The sequence below is a fragment of the Haliotis cracherodii genome, unplaced genomic scaffold (genome assembly GCF_022045235.1).
Source record: "Haliotis cracherodii isolate W230 unplaced genomic scaffold, xgHalCrac1.p SCAF_5, whole genome shotgun sequence".
In the NCBI taxonomy this organism is placed as follows: Eukaryota; Metazoa; Mollusca; class Gastropoda; order Lepetellida; family Haliotidae; genus Haliotis; species Haliotis cracherodii.
Window position 1 is genome coordinate 39,291,813 of NW_027266308.1, and position 18,411 is coordinate 39,310,223.

Below are 18,411 nucleotides of genomic sequence, written 5' to 3' on the forward strand. Positions count from 1 at the left end.
ACCTTCAGTCAGGTGAGCTAAGAAAAGCATTTGCAAAAGATACACCATATTAATCTGGTAAACATTTAACAACATATTGCTCTATGATGTCTGCAAAAACATCCACTAACCTCCTCTAAACCAAACATGCCACCGTCTAATGCAATTAACACCTACTTTCTTTAAAAAAAATTCTGCCATTTTGCTATTCACTAGCAAGTAAAACTAATTCCTATATTAAAAATATATATCAGTTAACCAAGATGTGAGATAACAAGAAGCATAAAAACAACAAATGGAGTGCCTCTCTGTCCCAAATTTCTTGCTATTTGCTCCAAATTAATCTTAAGATTCTCATAAATCAATCACTTTAAGGGAAATGCATGTTTCCAAATCTCCAATTAGCTTAAATAATTTTGAGATGCTTCCAAATGATCCAGCTATTGCCAACAGATTGGGATTATGTGATCACTATTTGATACGGAGATGGAGTTCTTTCAATACAATACTGATTTTTTGGGCAATTTGTAAGGCTGTAAATTTCCAATAAGGGTCAAAGGAGGCTGATATTTCTGAGTCAGTTAATGCTGTGAGAGCTTTTAATACACAATTTGCTTCTAGTAAGACTTTTTTTGCTCACGTTTCTCAAATGAATTCCAACAGATGTAAAAAACATGCGAAGGGCTTCCAACATCCTGAAAGGAATGCTAAATATATTTCAGATGAAAGAAATGTTTTCTACATCTAATTGAGAAAAACATTTTAAAGAAAATGTCCTTTAGCTAATTTTACCATTGTCTAATGTCGTCATAAGATTAGAAACCTAGAGAGAAAAAGAAGACTAAAAAATAGTGTTAGAAGTAATTTGCTGTTTGAAGTTAAATCAAATTTAACCACAGTAAATTAAATGGCAATATTTAATCGTTCTAGATAATGTAAAAGAAAAGAAGACATGGAGATGTTTTGTCATGTAAAGCCAGTTGATGAGGTCAGTAGATTTTCTGAAGGACATTATGGTCATGAGGTTCTTCTTTGTGTTTTGTATCCCAGTCCCATGGTAGGTGTTCTGTTGTGTAAGGGTAGTTGAGAAAGGTTCACCTCAAACTGATGCATCTGGTCATGACAACCACTTTCAGGTTTCCTAGAATGAGTATTACTTTGGAGTATTCATGGTATAAATGTTTGAGAAACTTGCTTAAGTCCAATCCATCCTGTCAGAAGTCCCACCCTTTCCCATCTGAAGTCTCAAACTTCTTGTCAGACGTCCCATCCCTTCCTATCTGAAGTCTCAACCCTTCCTGTCAGACATCCCAGCCCTTCCTGTCAGACATCCCCGCCCTTCCTGTCAGACATCCCAGCCCTTCCTGTCAGACATCCCAGCCCTTCCTGTCAGACATCCCAGCCCTTCCTGTCAGACATCCCAGCCCTTCCTGTCAGACATCCCCGCCCTTCCTGTCAGACATCCCAGCCCTTCCTGTCAGACATCCCAGCCCTTCCTGTCAGACATCCCCGCCCTTCCTGTCAGACATCCCAGCCCTTCCTGTCAGACATCCCAGCCCTTCCTGTCAGACATCCCAGCCCTTCCTGTCAGACATCCCAGCCCTTCCTGTCAGACATCCCAGCCCTTACTGTCAGACATCCCAGCCCTTCCTGTCAGAAGTCAAAGTTGTCTCCTGTCAGAAGTGTTTTGAAGAAGGTCCACCCTCTCTCAACACTTGTACTTTCAAACATTCTATGCTACAAGCAACTAGTATGCCGCATACAAAGGCATAAATAATCCAACTGACATACAACAAATGATTAAAAAGTCCCAAATGTCAACCAAAAATATAAACATACCTATGTCCTCTACTGTGACTAGCCTGGAGGCCCAAGAGTACACATGATCCCCGATCATGTAATTGACACTGTGTGTCTTGGGCCTCGTATAATGTTGGATATTGTAAGACATCATGACATGCAGACAAGTAATTTCTACAATCTACTCAAATTGTCCCCGAGGGCTCGTACAACATTCCTTAATGACAGAAAAAGAGAGGTGGAAGAAACAAGATGCTGGTTGATTTTCTATGACTGGTAGGTGATAATGTTAACATCTCTGAAGGGACTTGTAAGCACGCCTAATCAAGTACTTTGTGGCTTTAGACAAAGGAAAGAAATTACAATATCAAGTCCTGAGGAGACATTTCCATCTCTGAGTTAATTTACACACTCTACAATTAGGAAATGGTGTAAAACATTCCTGATTATTTTCTCCACAGGTCATGAATCATGCTTGTTGTGGTGAAACAAGTCCTACTCATTTCAAGACAGCTAATTTGTGTAATGGTAAGGTGAGGTGACATGGGGTTTAACGTCGCGTCCAAGATTATTGCACTTATATAGCGACGTGCATGCACGTGTGTGTGTGTGTGTGTGTGTGTGTGTGTGTGTGTGTGTGTGTGTGTGTGTGTGTGTGTGTGTGTGTGTGTGTGTGTGTGTGTGTGTGTGTGTGTGTGTGTGTGTGTGTGTGTGGCTGCTTGTGCTAGTTCGGACTGATGCCGGTTTATAGTGCTAGCCTATTGAGATTCCATGCTGCAGTTTAACATGAATACCCCACTCAGACACAGTATACCGAGCCGACCAGTCCTTGTTTTAGCCCCTTAATGCCAAGCGCCAGACAGGGCAACAACAAGTGCCATCTTTTACTGTCTTTTGGTATGATGAAGCCAGGGATCAAACACCAAACTTTCTGTTCTCTCCAGGCAGACACTCTACCACTAGACCATGGAGCTGGTTTTATGTAATTGGGCATATTGGTGAGCAGTGTCTTAAAGTGTTCAATGACAGTGCTGCATGTTCTGTTGCCCACTTCCAAACTAAGTACAGCTATTGCCAGCACATGAGTGAGATCTTAATTAAGGTATCATAATTAACAACTGTGAGACAGGGTTGACTTACAGATTTTAACGAGAACAAAGGGTACAGGTGCTTATAGCTTAATTGCAAGTGATTTGCGTGTATATTTCCAGAAACCGAAACAAAAAGAGCCACAGGCACTAATGGACTACTGCTTCATGATAACAGGATGGGCGGAGCTTGTGTTGCATTATTGAGCTGAATGATGTTAACAATTTTGTTCTGTTGTCTAGCTTTCTGTGTGTTAATGATTAACTAAATGTTTTAACCACTCATGTACCCTGCCACAGAAAGTTAAAAAGTCTGACAACATGACCCAAAGTCTGACCATTATTCATGTTCGTGCTTAGACAACTAATGTTTCACCTTACAGTTCTAACAGTCAACGTTGCAGCTGACTGTACCAATGCACAAAAGTGTGAGTGAGTGAGTGAGTGAGTGAGTGAGTGAGTTGGGTTTAACTCTGCTTTTAACAGTATTCCAGTTACATCACGGTGTGTGGGAGGAAGGCTAGAAGTGATGCAGGTCTCAGATGTTTACCACTTCGGTGAAACTCACGAGCACGGGTATGGTGCTGACAAACCTAGAAACATAATCTGTGCGAACCGGGATTCGAACCCACAATCATAGGTTTCTGGCGTGCCCAAGGGATGCAACACTGCACAGGGAATGGGGGCGCCTTAGACGACTGGGCCACCCGGGCCCCCAAATACACAAAAGTACCTGCACAACAACGAAACTTTCTCATAGCCAACAGGACTGGGGGGAAATTTCATATTCTGTATTCTTCTATATTCAAATTTCTCCACTGGTAATGTTCAAAGATAGAAAGAACACTTCCTGTCTTTTTTGTATTCCTTTTAACATTTATGAACCGTAATTAGCCTTTAACATATTTACCCTGTGTAACCCACAGCCAATCCAATATTCCCCGTTGGTCTCTTTATGAGCAGAAGCATCCAATTTCCTTGCTCATTTTTTGTTCATAATATATTTGTCTGCCAGCTACATGCCATGCCAGAACACAATATCCGTTCGCCGCTCTGCTCCAAGCCACACACTACTGCCTGATTTCTTGAAGTTTTAATACAAAATATGTCATACATCAGAATTTTGACATGGCTGTTGGCTCTTTATCAGTAAGATATCCAGGCTAAATGAAATTCCATATTCAATTCTCGATGCCATTTCCAACACAATTTGATAAAGAACAAGGTATGATAATTAAGTCCTTGTTTAGCCCACAGGATCTGTCAAGTTTAAGAAAGAAGCAAAATCTTAAGAAATCGTTATGGCTGATTTCATATGACTGAGAATTAGAGATTTTTTTCTTACCTGTTTTTGACTTATAACAACATAAAACATAGGGGTTAGGCTAAATTGAGTCAAAACGACTGATTTTAGTTTTTGCATATTTGAACAAGAGCAAATCTTAAACCCAAATTGATTTCTCAAGAGGTACAGGTAAGACAGAACAAAGATGTGGCTAGGAAATAGTGACATATGCACAGTAGCTCACCTGAATATGTAGCCCACAGTTTAAAGTTTCAACAAAAACAGCATTGATATTCAAATATTGTTAGCATAATCACTGAGGATTAAAAACATACACTAAAATCTAATGATTCGCACAAAATATGTCACCATAAGGAGAAATATCTGCTTTCCCGGTCTGTCAAGTTCAGAATAATAATTTACAAAGCCATATGCCTTTTTGAGAATTTTAACAGCATGTTTAAAATTAGGTCAAGATCTAATAAAATGGAAAATTTGTTGAACCCTACCACTAAAATAAACTACATATATATTACATTTTGAACAGAAATGGCTGAGAAATGACCAAAAGAAGTTTTAGCTTTCAGTGTGGTGAAAGTGCAAAGGTCAAACTAAGGAAACAATTCAAAGTGCAATGTATATGTTGAACCCCGCTAATAACTATACACATACCAAATTTCATTCCATTTTGAACAGAAATGGCTAAAAATTCACCTTGGGTCACAGACTGATAGTTAGATCTTCTCTTGAAGTTAACAAATGCTCCATTTTACTCATTTACGCCATGTTTAGGTACTTTATAATGCCAAATGTCCAAAACATGCAAGCATAAAGACAAGTACGTCATATGATACATGCAGTTATGATTGGGCAATGGGTGAAGACTACATTTTCAATATGTCATCAATGTCAAAGGTTGGATGTTTGTTGCTCAAGACAACATTGCTGGGATCATAAAAATAGACTTTTATGTTCATAAACCAAGAGATTTGAGCAGAGATGTTAAACTGCAGTAAAACTAGGCAAACATGGTTGTTGGATTATGTGAAGGTCAAAGGGGAAAAATTGAAACATGCAGAAAAGGAATTGGCTCTACAATAATACCAGATGATTGGCAAACACAATCAGAATGTAAGTTGAAAATATTTAAACCAAAAAATTCAATTTTGAATATATATTTTTATGATAAAAATATTTGAAATATGCAAGTCGATATCAAATGTTTATTCAAAATTTTCAATCATTTCTTTGATCTGTAAATAATTATGCATAAACACATTCATCATCAATATGCAAAAAGTCAAGTATTTTCATTCATGGTAAAATATTCTAAAAAAATCACATCAAATTCTTTAACACACAATTTCTGGAAAATTCAGACAAAAACCACCACTGATTACAATTGATGATTGATTGCTTGGAAGAAATCGATTACACCCAATGATTGATGATAAAATCTCAACTGATCCCTACAATATAAAAGTCAAGTATGTGTCGATTGTTTTCTATAACGATTGTAAAGGTTTGACATGTGTTTAATGACCCTCCTCAGCCATCCCTGAATATTCCCTATTAATCCATTCCTTGAGAAACTGGTTCCTTTGTCACTAGGGCACTATTCCTATGTCACTAGGGCACTATTCCTATGTCACTAGGGCACTATTCCTATGTCACTAGGGCACTATTCCTTTGTCACTAGGGCATTATTCCTATGTCACTAGGGCACTAGTCCTATTTCACTAGGGAACTATTCCTATGTCACTGTTGCAATAGTAAAATATTAGTGAGTGAGTACAGTTTTACGCCACTTTTAGCAATATTCCAGCAATATCACGGCGGGGGACACCAGAAATGGGCTTCACACATTGTACCCTTTGCGGGAATCGAACCCGGGTCTTCGGCGTGACGAGCGAACACTTTAACCACTAGGATACCTGACCGCCCCGTAAAATATTAGTACCCCACACCATTACAATAGTATTGCGATAGTATTAACCAAATTTAAGACTTGTTAACTATATCAATCAATGTACAGAAATGAATAACACGTTGCCGACAATGTCAAAGTCGCCTTTTTTCCTCCCTGTCACTAATAAACCCAAAGGAAAGTGGCTGAAAGTAAGCTGAAATCGTAATGCTTGCTTATGAACACACAGCAGGTTTGAAATAAATTTGAAAGTAATAACTGAGTTTAAGTATTTGCAACAATTTGAAACTGTCATTTGTTATGCACACTATCGACAATATCATCAGTGTTTTCAAATTCCTATCAATATAGCAACACACCGATAGTTTGATAACTATGCTGATGAACCAAGGATTATGATCATCATGATCAGCAGATGACAACAAAGCACAGCCAGTTCCATCTTCCTGAGGTAAGGGAGTTAACTTACTATAAAAGTCCAGTTTCCACCCTTGCCGAACAAGGCTGGAATTTGGCTTGATTGTAGTGCCACCAGTGGTGATAACGAGGCATGTCCCTCCCATATCCCTCCTATTGACCAATCAGATTCCACCTCTCATATCACATGCATTTGCTTCAAACAAAATGGTGGTGCCCTGGTAAGACGATCTGACTGATAATCAAGACCTATATTGTAACAAAACGGGATTTACCTCTCGAAGTACATCAAATAACCTGAGCACTTTGATTAAAAGTATGAAAAGATTTGGAAAATATCTGTCGGCGGCCAGTTGACGGTACACATGCTTTTCAAATTCTGCAGTTGACACGAAATCTACACATTGAAACCCATGTTCGTTGCGTGATTTTGATTGGACAATGCAACAGACTCGTTAGTTCCACATCAAAATATAACTCCTGAATTCCAGCCTAGTTCGGCAAGGGTGGAAACTGGACTTTTATAGTCAGTTAACTCCCTTGCCTCGGGAAGATGAGCCAATTCATGTGTCTCAGATCAATGATTCACCAGTGCCCCACTTACCAATAACTTACAGATGAAGACCTACGACACATTAAGATGGAAATCAATGGTTTTTGAGCAAGTCCACTTCAAGGACATAACCAACTCTGTTAAAACTCTGCTAAATATTCTTTCAAAACAGTAAAATGGATAGTGATAAATCATTTGAGATATTTTTATATATCATACTGACAGTATCTGCTTGTTCGGTTCATTTTGAAAACTGAACCCGTTCTACAATCTCAATTTGCGAAGAGTGAGTGAATGAGTGAGTATAGTTGGGCCTATTCACTAGCAATATTCCAGCAATATCGTGGTGGGGGACACCAGAAAATGGACTTCACACATTGCCCTAATGTGGGGAAAAAAATCACCGGGCCTTTGGCATAATGAGCGAACACCTTAACCACTACGCTAGCCCCTCATTGGGAAGAATGCTAAACACCTACCTTGCATTGTGTCATCAGCAGTTGCCGTCTCATTCTGAAAGCAATCAAAGATATACATTAGACTAGGACACATTATGGTCCAAATATCACCAAAATTATTATTCATTTGCATATCAATAACTTGTTATTGAAAATATAATGACACGAAACCATCCAACAGTAACCATTGACTTCTTGAATAGGTCTTCAGCAACTCATGCTTGTCGTAAGCGGTGACTAATGGGATCGGGTGGTCAGGCTCGCTGACTTGGTTGAACTTCATTCCATAAAAATTAAAAAAAATAAAAATGAGAAAAATCCCAAAATATCAAAAGGCACCACTTCAGTATGTGCCTGATAGCTTTGCCAAGTTTCGATCAAATACACTGAATGGTTTTCGAATTCTGGCCCGGAAAAGGAAATGATTACGGATGGACAGACGGCCGGACGGACAGACTGGCTGATCGCTATATCCCCCCCGCATTATATGCCGGGGGGATAAAAAAACATCATATATCCTAAACTTTAATGTATCTTCTGGAAGTACATGAGGTTGATCTCATTTTGTAAACATCTATGACAACACCGAATGGTGAAAAGTTGGCACAAGAACATGTATGTTTCTACAGATGGTTACCACTATTGTGTCTTATCACATGATGCACAGAAGAAGCAACTGAAAGGGTAGTCAAATAACTATTCCTATTAAAAGATCTATTTCCATTTCTATATTCTAACACGATTATGTTACCTAGTAAATAAAAACACTTGTGTGAACATGTATCAGGAAGAACTTGATAGACGGTGTGATTTAAAAAAATAGCTTTTACTAATATATAAAAGCGACAAAAGAAATGTTCATAATCATAAGAAATCTCTACAAAAAACAAAGTCAATTGTACAATTCAGATTATAACATAAACATGTGTTAATGAATTACTATGAAATAGCATATATACCAAGTTCAGTGTATCCGCCCCCATCCATGGCACCAGACACAAACACATGGTGCTTAACTATTTATACGCAGTATATTTCAACCCTCACCCACTAACAGATACAGATTCTTGAAGCAGCCATCAGGATGACTGTAACACTGCAGAGAGGCTAAATCGATCAACTGTATGATACTGAAGTGATTAAAGATACCCTTGCATGTCTGATGGACAATACTCTGTTATCTGCCCGCACCAGAACTGTAGCCAGTAACTCTGCTATACACTGTCAAGATGCCTATCTGTAACACGGCTTGCTTTGTTTTTGTAAGTACTCTCCCTGAAACTTAAGCAGTCATCAGAAGTGTCACGATACGCCTACCTAGGTATCAGGAAACTTGTCAGCCTTTGAAATTTTTCGTGCCAGAGACACCTACATCATGCTGAGGACAAGCAAAACTCCAAGTACTAGTTTCAGTATTTGAGGGATAATTCTGAACCAGTTCTTAAAGCTTCATTTTTGCTACAAAGTGAAACTGAATAAAACTGACAGAAAATGTAAACATAGTAAACATTTTTGTCCATAGCAGGAACGCTATAAGACTAGTCAAAAAAGGTAAACCATATCATATATATTCAAATCAGCAAACATTGATATGGTTGCTGAACGACAATGTTGGAAAGGAAGCTAGCTCCTTTCACCAGGTAACATCAGAGTTGCATCCCTTAGGTGTGTCCAAAAGAAAGAATAGTGATATGAATCCCTCATTCTATTTCCAGGTTTGTCAGGGATATTCTCGTGCTTGTTGGTATCACCAAAGTGGCAAGTATCTAAACCCTGCATCACTTTCTGCTTTTTTCCCAAAATGAAGCTGACATGCTGTGATATAACTGAAATGTTGTTCAAAACACAACTCACTCACTCACTCACTGGGTTATAGGCTGTTCCTGGATGGTGATTACAGACAAGCAGATAAACTAACCCATGTCAAATCAGTTTGTTATTCTTAAATTTGGATGATTCATTTAAGTTGTTTATGTGTGCACTTATCAATGTTTTAACTATAAGATGGTGGTATGAAAGTAACGGACAAACACTTGAGTTTTTTCATTTGTGTCACTGCCAGATCGCAAATAAAGGCCATTTTGAGCTGACATTTCTGAAATGTTCGGAGACACGGAAGTGCTTTCAACGACAATTCAATTTGGTACAAAACAAAAGGTTGGGGCACTTTGCCTTATTAGGAAGACTTTGACTGAAGGTTGCTAATGATTTTTTGACATGTGTTTCATATAGCCATTATGGACAACTCCAAAAGAGCTTAAAATATTAGCTTTATATGAATGATAATTTGATCTGACATTTGTTACACACACCAAGAGGGATTCAAGTAACAAAGCACCTCAAACAAATGCACAGGCAATTGAAAAACTCAATCAATAACGTAATTATTTCCAAAGTAACTTTTCAGTCAATATTGATAAAAATAACATTTACGAATCTAAATAGAACTCAACCTCAGACAGCTGACTGATGTCATTAATTGAATCAATTTCAAAATGTTATTAAACTCTTTGAGAAGGGCAGGATTGAGGGTTGATTAGCTTTGAACAATTCTTCATTTAAAAAATGTCTACAAAATAACAAACTTCAAATATTTCTTGCCAATTAAACTAAATCAATGCTGAGGCTATTTTCAGCTCTGATTAACTTCGTATTAAACTTGAACGTTGAAAATGAGACACAAATGATTCAAAACAGTATGAATTGTGTGCAGGTTTCTTGCCCGAGATGATTCCCATAAGCTTGATAGTGACTCTAAATGCTTCATTGGACAATGTTTCCTCAGTGTCTAGCTAGCAAGGTACAGTTCAATAAGCATACTCACAGTGGCCATGTCCTCGTCAGGCGCCACCACATCAAGTATTGTGTAATCTTCCAGTCTGGAAAAGACAGAATTGCACAATCAGCAGGTGGCATAACAGGGAAATTTATTGGGCAAATAAAAACAGGGGTGATCTTAATGTCAATGACATAAACAGATTGAAAATAGTAGCTCTGTAACAAAATGAAGGTACTGTAGCTTACCTTGGAGTTTGACCTTTAATGAATAAAGAAAGTCCAGGACAAAGGATTAGCTAATTCATTTTATTTTCTATTTTGGTCAGTAACCTTCCAACTTCTATTTTTGAAATCAAATTTCAACATGTCATGATGAAAAACGGTAATACTGTTTTCCAATAAGAATGTAACCTACTGTGATTTCAAAGTAGATCTATGGTACTTGTAGATTTGATACTGTTAAACTGAATTTGAAACTCAAGTCAACAAGAAACCTAAATCCTCAGAATGGATCCTGACAATGCAAACAATGTGTGGTAAACAAAAGAAAAAATATTCATGTACTTTTATTCACAGACAACGGCTTTACCAGTATTTATTACAACCACGAAAAAGTGAGAAATACATTTTTTATTGAAACAATGTGTCCTAGTCTTTGTGGTTGCTCTATTTGGCATCTATAATACATTCAACCCCTGTGTTCAAATCTACTCTTTCAAAGAAATAAGTGAGTAAGTTGGGTTTAACGCTGCTTTTAACAGTATTCCAGTTTTATCACGGCATGTAAGCTTAATGTTGGAGGAAAGCCCGAAGTGTTGGAGGTCTCAGACGTTTACCACTTCGGTGAAACCCACAAGCATGGGTATGGTGCTGACAGACCTAGAAACATTATCTGGGCAAACCAGGATTTGAACCCACAATCATAGGTTTCTGGCGTGCCCTAGGTAGGCAACTCTGCACAGCGAATGGTGGCACCTGAAACGACTGTGACACTCATGCCCCCCCAGAGAAATAAGTGGCATTGGGAAGTTGGATATGTAACTGATGACAAGATAGTATAAGTGACCAAAAAAAAGTTCTAATTTTGTATGAAGACTTCATCGCTTCGAGAGTTATTATGGTACTCTTGTTCAGGTGAGCTAAATGGAAGTAGGAGTTTGCAGATCGATGAAGCATATACTATTGGCAACACACGTCCTGTGCAAATATAGTAGGGGGTGATGATAATTGACTGAACTATTGATGCATTGCAATTAGGTTTGTTGACACTGCATCAATGACAGATGACACATCAATAGTTAAAATCAATACCCTGCTAGATTATTGGTAGTTTTGATAGATCGGACAAATTACAGAAATCTGTTGTAGTTTGTTTGTTTGTCGTTTTATGCGGCACTCAGCAATATTCCAGCTATATGAGGGCGGTCTGTAAAAAATCGAGTCTGGACCAAACAACCCAGTGATTGATATCATGAGCATCGATCCACGCAATTGGGATTGATGACAGGCATCAACCAAGTCAGCGAGCATGAGAACCCGATCCCGTTAGTCGCCTTTTACACCAAGCATAGTCGTGAGTGAGTATGGTTTTACGCAGCTTTTAGCAATATTCCAGCAATATCACGGCGGGGCACACCAGAAATGGGCTTCACACATTGTACCCATGTTGGCAATCGAACCCGGGTGTTCAGCGTAACGAGCGAACGCTTTGACCACTAGGCTACCCGACCGCCCCTTTAATTTTAGACAAAAGACACCCATAATTACCAAATAGATAGACCAATGTATGTTCTTGATTCTTTGATATGCCTACCCTAAAGTTTGCAAGCTTAAAGAAAACCTAACAGTATATCTGGCTGCAAAGATCCATAGAAACAATGAGGATGGAGAGACTGCTAAAAGTGAACTGAAAATTCTTTTAATTTCATATTTCTTATATTAGGGTAGGTTACATGAAATTTTGAGGAACTAACTGTTACAACAGCGATTTGAAGGTACAAATGTACATCAATGACACACACACAGCCAAATATCACAGAAGGCAGGCACAGGTTGCTGAGACAATCCATTTCATAAGTTATAAAAAACCAAAGCAGTTTGACATATTTTTCATTGTCAAATGTATAATATCAGCTGGCATTGATAAAACTAAAATTAAAATCCCTTCCATAATAAAGGTGTCTTATACCAAATACCAAATAATAATGAACGGTGATAATTGGGAGGTAAAAATGCGCTCCTGTATGTTAACACTTAAACATACTTTGTCCCGAAGCACCCGCCCAAACAGAAATGAATTGCCAATTAATGGGCAAACATAACATGTTCAAATGTAATTTTTAGCATTTATTCATCAAGTTTCAGCTTCAAAGCCATTTCAGTGAGAAAATGATTTAACACCACTTTGGTCAGTATAAACCAAGAGCTTGCTGATAAATAAAGAAACAAGGAATAATAATTCAGGTGAATCTGGGATTCAAACCCATGATAATAGCTAGCCTGCAGGGACACAACTCTACTCAATGAAATGCAGAATCTAAGACAAGTCGTCCCGATAATTTCAGAGGTGAGGTGAGGTGAAATGGGGTTTAACGTCGCGTCCAAGATTATTGCACTTATATAGCGACCTGCATGTACGTGCGTGTGTTTGTGTGGCTGCTTGTACTAGTCCGGACTGATGCCGATTTATAGTGCTAGCTCACTGAGATACCATGCCGCAGTTTAACATGAATACCCCACTCAGACACAGTATACTGACTCCGAGCCGACCAGCCCTTGTTTTAGCCCCTAAATGGTGAGCGCCAGACAGGATAACAACAAGTACCATCAATTAACGTCTTTTGGTATGACGCGGCCAGGGATCGAAACCCCGGACCTTCCGCTCTCCGGGCAGATGCTCTACCACTAGACCACGGAGGCAGTCCGATAATTTCAGAGAAAGGAAACAAAGCACATGCATACATGGCTGAATGATGGCAAAGTGAGAGAGTATTTCAGAGACACTATTGCTGGGTTCACTTGAGCAGTGTTTCAGCATCATAGGTCCTATGTAAAGACAGGATAAGGAAACGGACATGGCAGGCACACATGAACCTGAGGCCACAGTGAGCTAGAAATGTTATTACAAGCTTTAGCAGTTCACTGACAGTTTGAAACACCTAAGTTCTTTTTTTCTGACCCCTGGGAGTCAGGTGACGGGTTCTGAATGCAACCCAGTATCATGTTCATCCCACACCAAGACAGCCTTCATTATCTCAAATAACAAACTATTGCCTTCAGATATGTATTAACCTCTACTGTCAGTGCTGAGGTCCTCAAAATATACATTTCAGGGGTCCTTTGCAGGGCAAAAACACTATGATCAGCTACTGATGTTTGTGGAGAGAATATTGGCTACGATCTATTAAAATCCGGACAGATCACGGCCCATAATGTCTGCAGGGTCAACAGGATATCCCTGAGTGTATCATTACACCGCAAAGCTTACAATCCCAGTATTCAGGCAGTCTTTCCTGGCAATCTTTGCACTTAACCATCGACCCCAGAAGGGCAAAAAATGGTTTCAAAGACATATAGATTCATTAAAAAATAAGCCCATTTGTCCTGTGAAAGTTTGGATGAAATACTTTCAACCCTAACAAAGTCAATTCAACCGTTTTAGAGCTTCAAATTTTCTTTCATGATTATTCCTCTATGTACAGATGTCATTTGATATTGAGGAACACAGTTGTAATGTTGAACACTCACAGAGCTGAGAGGGAAATAAACAAAGCTTTGACATTAGAGCCACGATTTTTTTCGCCCCTCATAAGTGGAAGTTTGTTCCTCTTAGAATTCCACCACTGTTAGTACGACTAATGTGCTTTTCAAGCATTTTGTTTGTGAGGGGGCAGAGTTGTCTAAGGGGATGCATGCCACTGTGCAGATTTGTGTCCCTTGAGGGTTGCCAGATCCTATTATCATGGGATTGAAAAGCTTTCCACAGAAAAACGTTTAAAATTTATATAAACCCTGTTTACCTAGAAGCAGGCAGATAATTTGAAGGTCCAGTGCCTATGTTGAAAGACAGACCTGAGGAAAACTTTTGGCTCTGTTACTTCATGGAAATCTCTAGTATTGTAAGCAATCCACTCTTTGAGAAAAAATAGTTCAACTCACAACCTCATGGTAACAGAGACTCTCATGCAGTGTAGAAGCCACTATTTGCTAAAAGGAAGGGTTTTAGCCTACACATATTAACAAATTGAGCTGACAATGTTTAAGGATAAAAGCTCTTTTGTCATTTGGATGACAATCCCTGAAAAAGATCTGCAGGATGAGCTCATCACATCAACCTACTCTAATTGGTTACAGCTACACTTCACAGTGCTTGAACATCTCTATAAATAAAGTTCTTGTTTCAAAATCACTGACCGAATTACATGTACAAATAAAAATCTTGCTGAAGCTAAAAAAACACTTGCAGTTTACTGACTGCAAAAGTCCAGTTGCTACCCTTGCCAAATTAGGCTGGAATTTCTAGGCTTGATCGTAACGCCTATTATGAGTTATGTCCCTCCATCCAAAAGATTTGGAAAATATTTACAGTACACATGCTTTGCAATTCCTGCAATTGAACGGAAACTGCACGGCAGTTTACAAATAGGATGTCGATTTTCTATATGTGATTTTCATTTGGACTATGCATGGACTCATTAGTCCAGCCCAAATATAACTCCATAATTCCAGCCTAGTAGAGTCAGTGATCTCCCTTGCCTCAGGAAGATGCAGACAAAACTACCAACACATAGAGTTGACATAACTGTTTTGAATGTTCTTTGTCAATAATAATTACCATAACAAAATTATCAATCTCTGTAACTTATTAACCAGGGTGTGATTTCATTGTGTTTTTCTCCACTGCACCTAGTGTAGGCTGCAGTTAACAACTGACTGCACAACAGATAAACTGGTTTCACCACATACTTTACTGGAATAACAGTGCCTCAAAATGGACTGAATGGAATTACTGTATTCGACATAATAAGTGCCCACAGCAATATTTGCTAATATATTGGCTAGTGAACAATCCCAATTAGCACCTTTTCGACTGATCAATGTACAGAAAACTTATTTATTTGTGTATAATATGCACTCATGTGTTATATGCACCCTTAATTACGGTCAATTAAATTCTGGAAAAGTATATCTGTCGTGTATAATGACTTTTCTTTTGTGCTATCATTTCAGGCTGTAAGCATAAACCATGAAATTTACGAACTTTCAACTCTTTCACCAAAATAATATTCTAATAAGAGCCCCCTATTTCTAATTTTGAGAGCGCCCTCGGCACTTATTACGTTGAATACGGTATTACTAAAATTAAATTGGTGTATAGCAGATATTGGCATATGTTGTGTACATAAACAGGATGAAAACATTAACATTGTGCAGAATGAAAGTAATTCTATTTCAATATGTTGAGATCTTGTATACATGGTATAAATTTGAGGTGAGGTGAGGTGAAATGGGGTTTAACGTCGCGTCCAAGATTATTGCACTTATATAGCGACGTGCATGTACATGTGTGTGTTTGTGTGGCTGCTTGTACTAGTCCGGACCGATGCCGTTTCATAGTGCTAGCTCACTGAGATACCACACCACAGTTTAACATGAATACCCCACTCAGACACAGTATACTGACTCCGAACCGACCAGTCCTTGTTTTAGCCCCTTAATGCCGAGCGCCTAACAGGGTAACATTAAGTACTATCTTTTAACATCTTTTGGTATGACGCGGTCGGGGATGGAATCCCGGACCTTCCGCTTTCCGGGCAGACGCTCTACCACTAGACCACGTAGGCGGTCCTGGTATAAATTTGAAGCAAGTGACATTTATTACCCTGTCCATGGAATGAATTTTATACTGTCAGCTAACAGACTTATATTATAACCTGTACCAATGCAGTTTTGTCAATGGGAAATCACACCATGTTAACCAAACAATTCCTTGGTGTGTTGGTGTTGCACCACAAACCAACACACCAAGGACATTCTAGGCACTGTCATGATTTGTGTGTTTTCCCTAAGAATAAATATGTTTGAGTATCTTCACTGTTTGGGATGTATGTCTGAATTCAGTTTTTTTACCCTATTGTCTTTTCGAATTGCTCTCTAAGGATTGACAAAGACCAACACTTATTGTTCTATTGTATGTCGGATATTCCAGATATATGACAGTGTTTTTGTTTTCTAACTTGCTTTCAAATAAACAGGATCAAAGCCCAGTACCATTCCATCTGAGAATTCCTATGACATCAGACTTACTATCTAGACTAACCAGGAATGTCCCCAGATATTAAACCTAAACGCTTACAACTATCTCCTACTAAATGCAGTATGGTATCACTCAGGCTTTTTCGATGTTAAACAGATCCTACACAGAAATATATAATCTAAGTTATTAATCAAATTAGGAGCATAAATTTAATTGAACTTTGTCAGCATTATCTGACCCAGTGGCTGTCTTCCATAAGAACGCCCCTTGAATTCAATCATGGTCAAGTCCACTCAGAGAACAAGCAGTTCACACACCCCGTGTGCATCAGTCGGACAGATGAGACCGAGCACAGTGTTTTCCCTAGCAGATATAAGTAATGCTAATCCAATCAGGAAAAGTTCACAACAGTCACTTCACAGACTAAACAGAGTTGTGTGGTAGACAAATATATCATGGTTCCCTTCATTTAAGCCAACAGTTGCAAGTTAGCGTGGACATAACATGGTGATGGAGAGCTTGCTTGGCAAAGATGAGGTTGTTGCTTGGACCTCAGACTGTCATACACGTACATGCAGCTCATCCAAGATGTACCTCAGATCATCCAAAATGTACCTCAGATCATCCAAAATGTACCTCAGATCATCAAAAATGTACCTCAGACCATCACACGTGCCTCAGACCACCATACATATAACTCAGACCCAACAAACACATTCCTCCAACCATCATACACATACCTCAGACCACCATAAATATACCTCAGACCCAACAAACACATTCCTCCAACCATCATACACATACCTCGGACCCAACAAACACATTCCTCCAACCACCACACACATACCTCAGACCATCATACACATACCTCAGACCACCACACACATACTTCAGACCACCACACACATACTTCAGACCACCACACACATACTTCAGACCACCACACACATACCTCAGACCATCACACACATACCTGAGACCACCACACACATACCTGAGACCACCACACATACCTCAGACCACCATACACATACCGTATATCGCTGTGTATAAGGCGAGTTTTTCGTACCTAAAATGAGGGGGCTAAGAAGGGGGGTCGTCTTATACACGGAGTCGAAGATCTCACATTTTTTTCCACTGGCGATGTCAACCGGCGTCCGATAGCCAGCCCAGCATTTGACAATAAAACTTCGCATTTCGTCCTAAATAACTGTTCAAATAACTATTTCCATACATAAACATGATTTGTATCTCTTTTCCTTGAATAAAGTTTAATAATTTCTGCAAATAAAGTTGAAATGACCCTCTCCTCGATGCAGATTGTCAAACCAGCTGACACGGTAAAACAATCAACATCCGTGAGTAGAGAGCCGGAAGTACCGGTAATCATTTGCATATTGCACATGTGACCTAACATGTGATAACCGGTGAAGCTGAAATCAATTCCCGCTGTTTTTACAGTTGTATTAACAAGTGTTGGAGACGGTGTGTACAAGTGATTGTGGAATAAAAACGCTGAATGTGAAGCAAACATAAGCCTAGTTAGTTACAACATAGTTAATTGGCGATTAAATTACTCACCATTGTCTCTTATATGTTATTACTTCATAAATGAATTTTATTTTACGGGCACCAATTTGGTGTCGTACCGTGTAAACACAAAATGGCGACGTGTGCCGGAGTTACACACGCGACCTATCATTGTAGAAAAAACAACAACGCAAGATAAACATATTTTTATTGCATATATAAGGTTTGTGTGCGCACTTGTGATGTGTGCGAAATACGCATCAGTCGGAAAGCGCACATTCAATCTCCAAAGTAACTAATTTGTGATGTCCGTGTGCGAAATACGCTACAGTCGGCAAGA

At 38.9% G+C, this 18,411-nt stretch overlaps 1 protein-coding gene across 2 annotated transcripts in view; it reads right to left on the reverse strand.

Annotated features, from left to right (window-relative positions):
- LOC139442943 (cleavage and polyadenylation specificity factor subunit 2-like) overlaps positions 1-18,411 on the reverse strand; it is a 233,717-nt gene that overhangs the window by 29,054 nt on the left and 186,252 nt on the right. For both annotated transcript variants that reach the window (XM_071223867.1, XM_071223868.1), the window contains exons 14-15: positions 10,332-10,386; positions 7,529-7,562 (exon numbers count right to left, since the gene is read on the reverse strand). In XM_071223867.1, the coding sequence (XP_071079968.1) occupies positions 7,529-7,562; positions 10,332-10,386 (89 nt within the window). The remainder of the gene's footprint in view (positions 1-7,528; positions 7,563-10,331; positions 10,387-18,411) is intronic.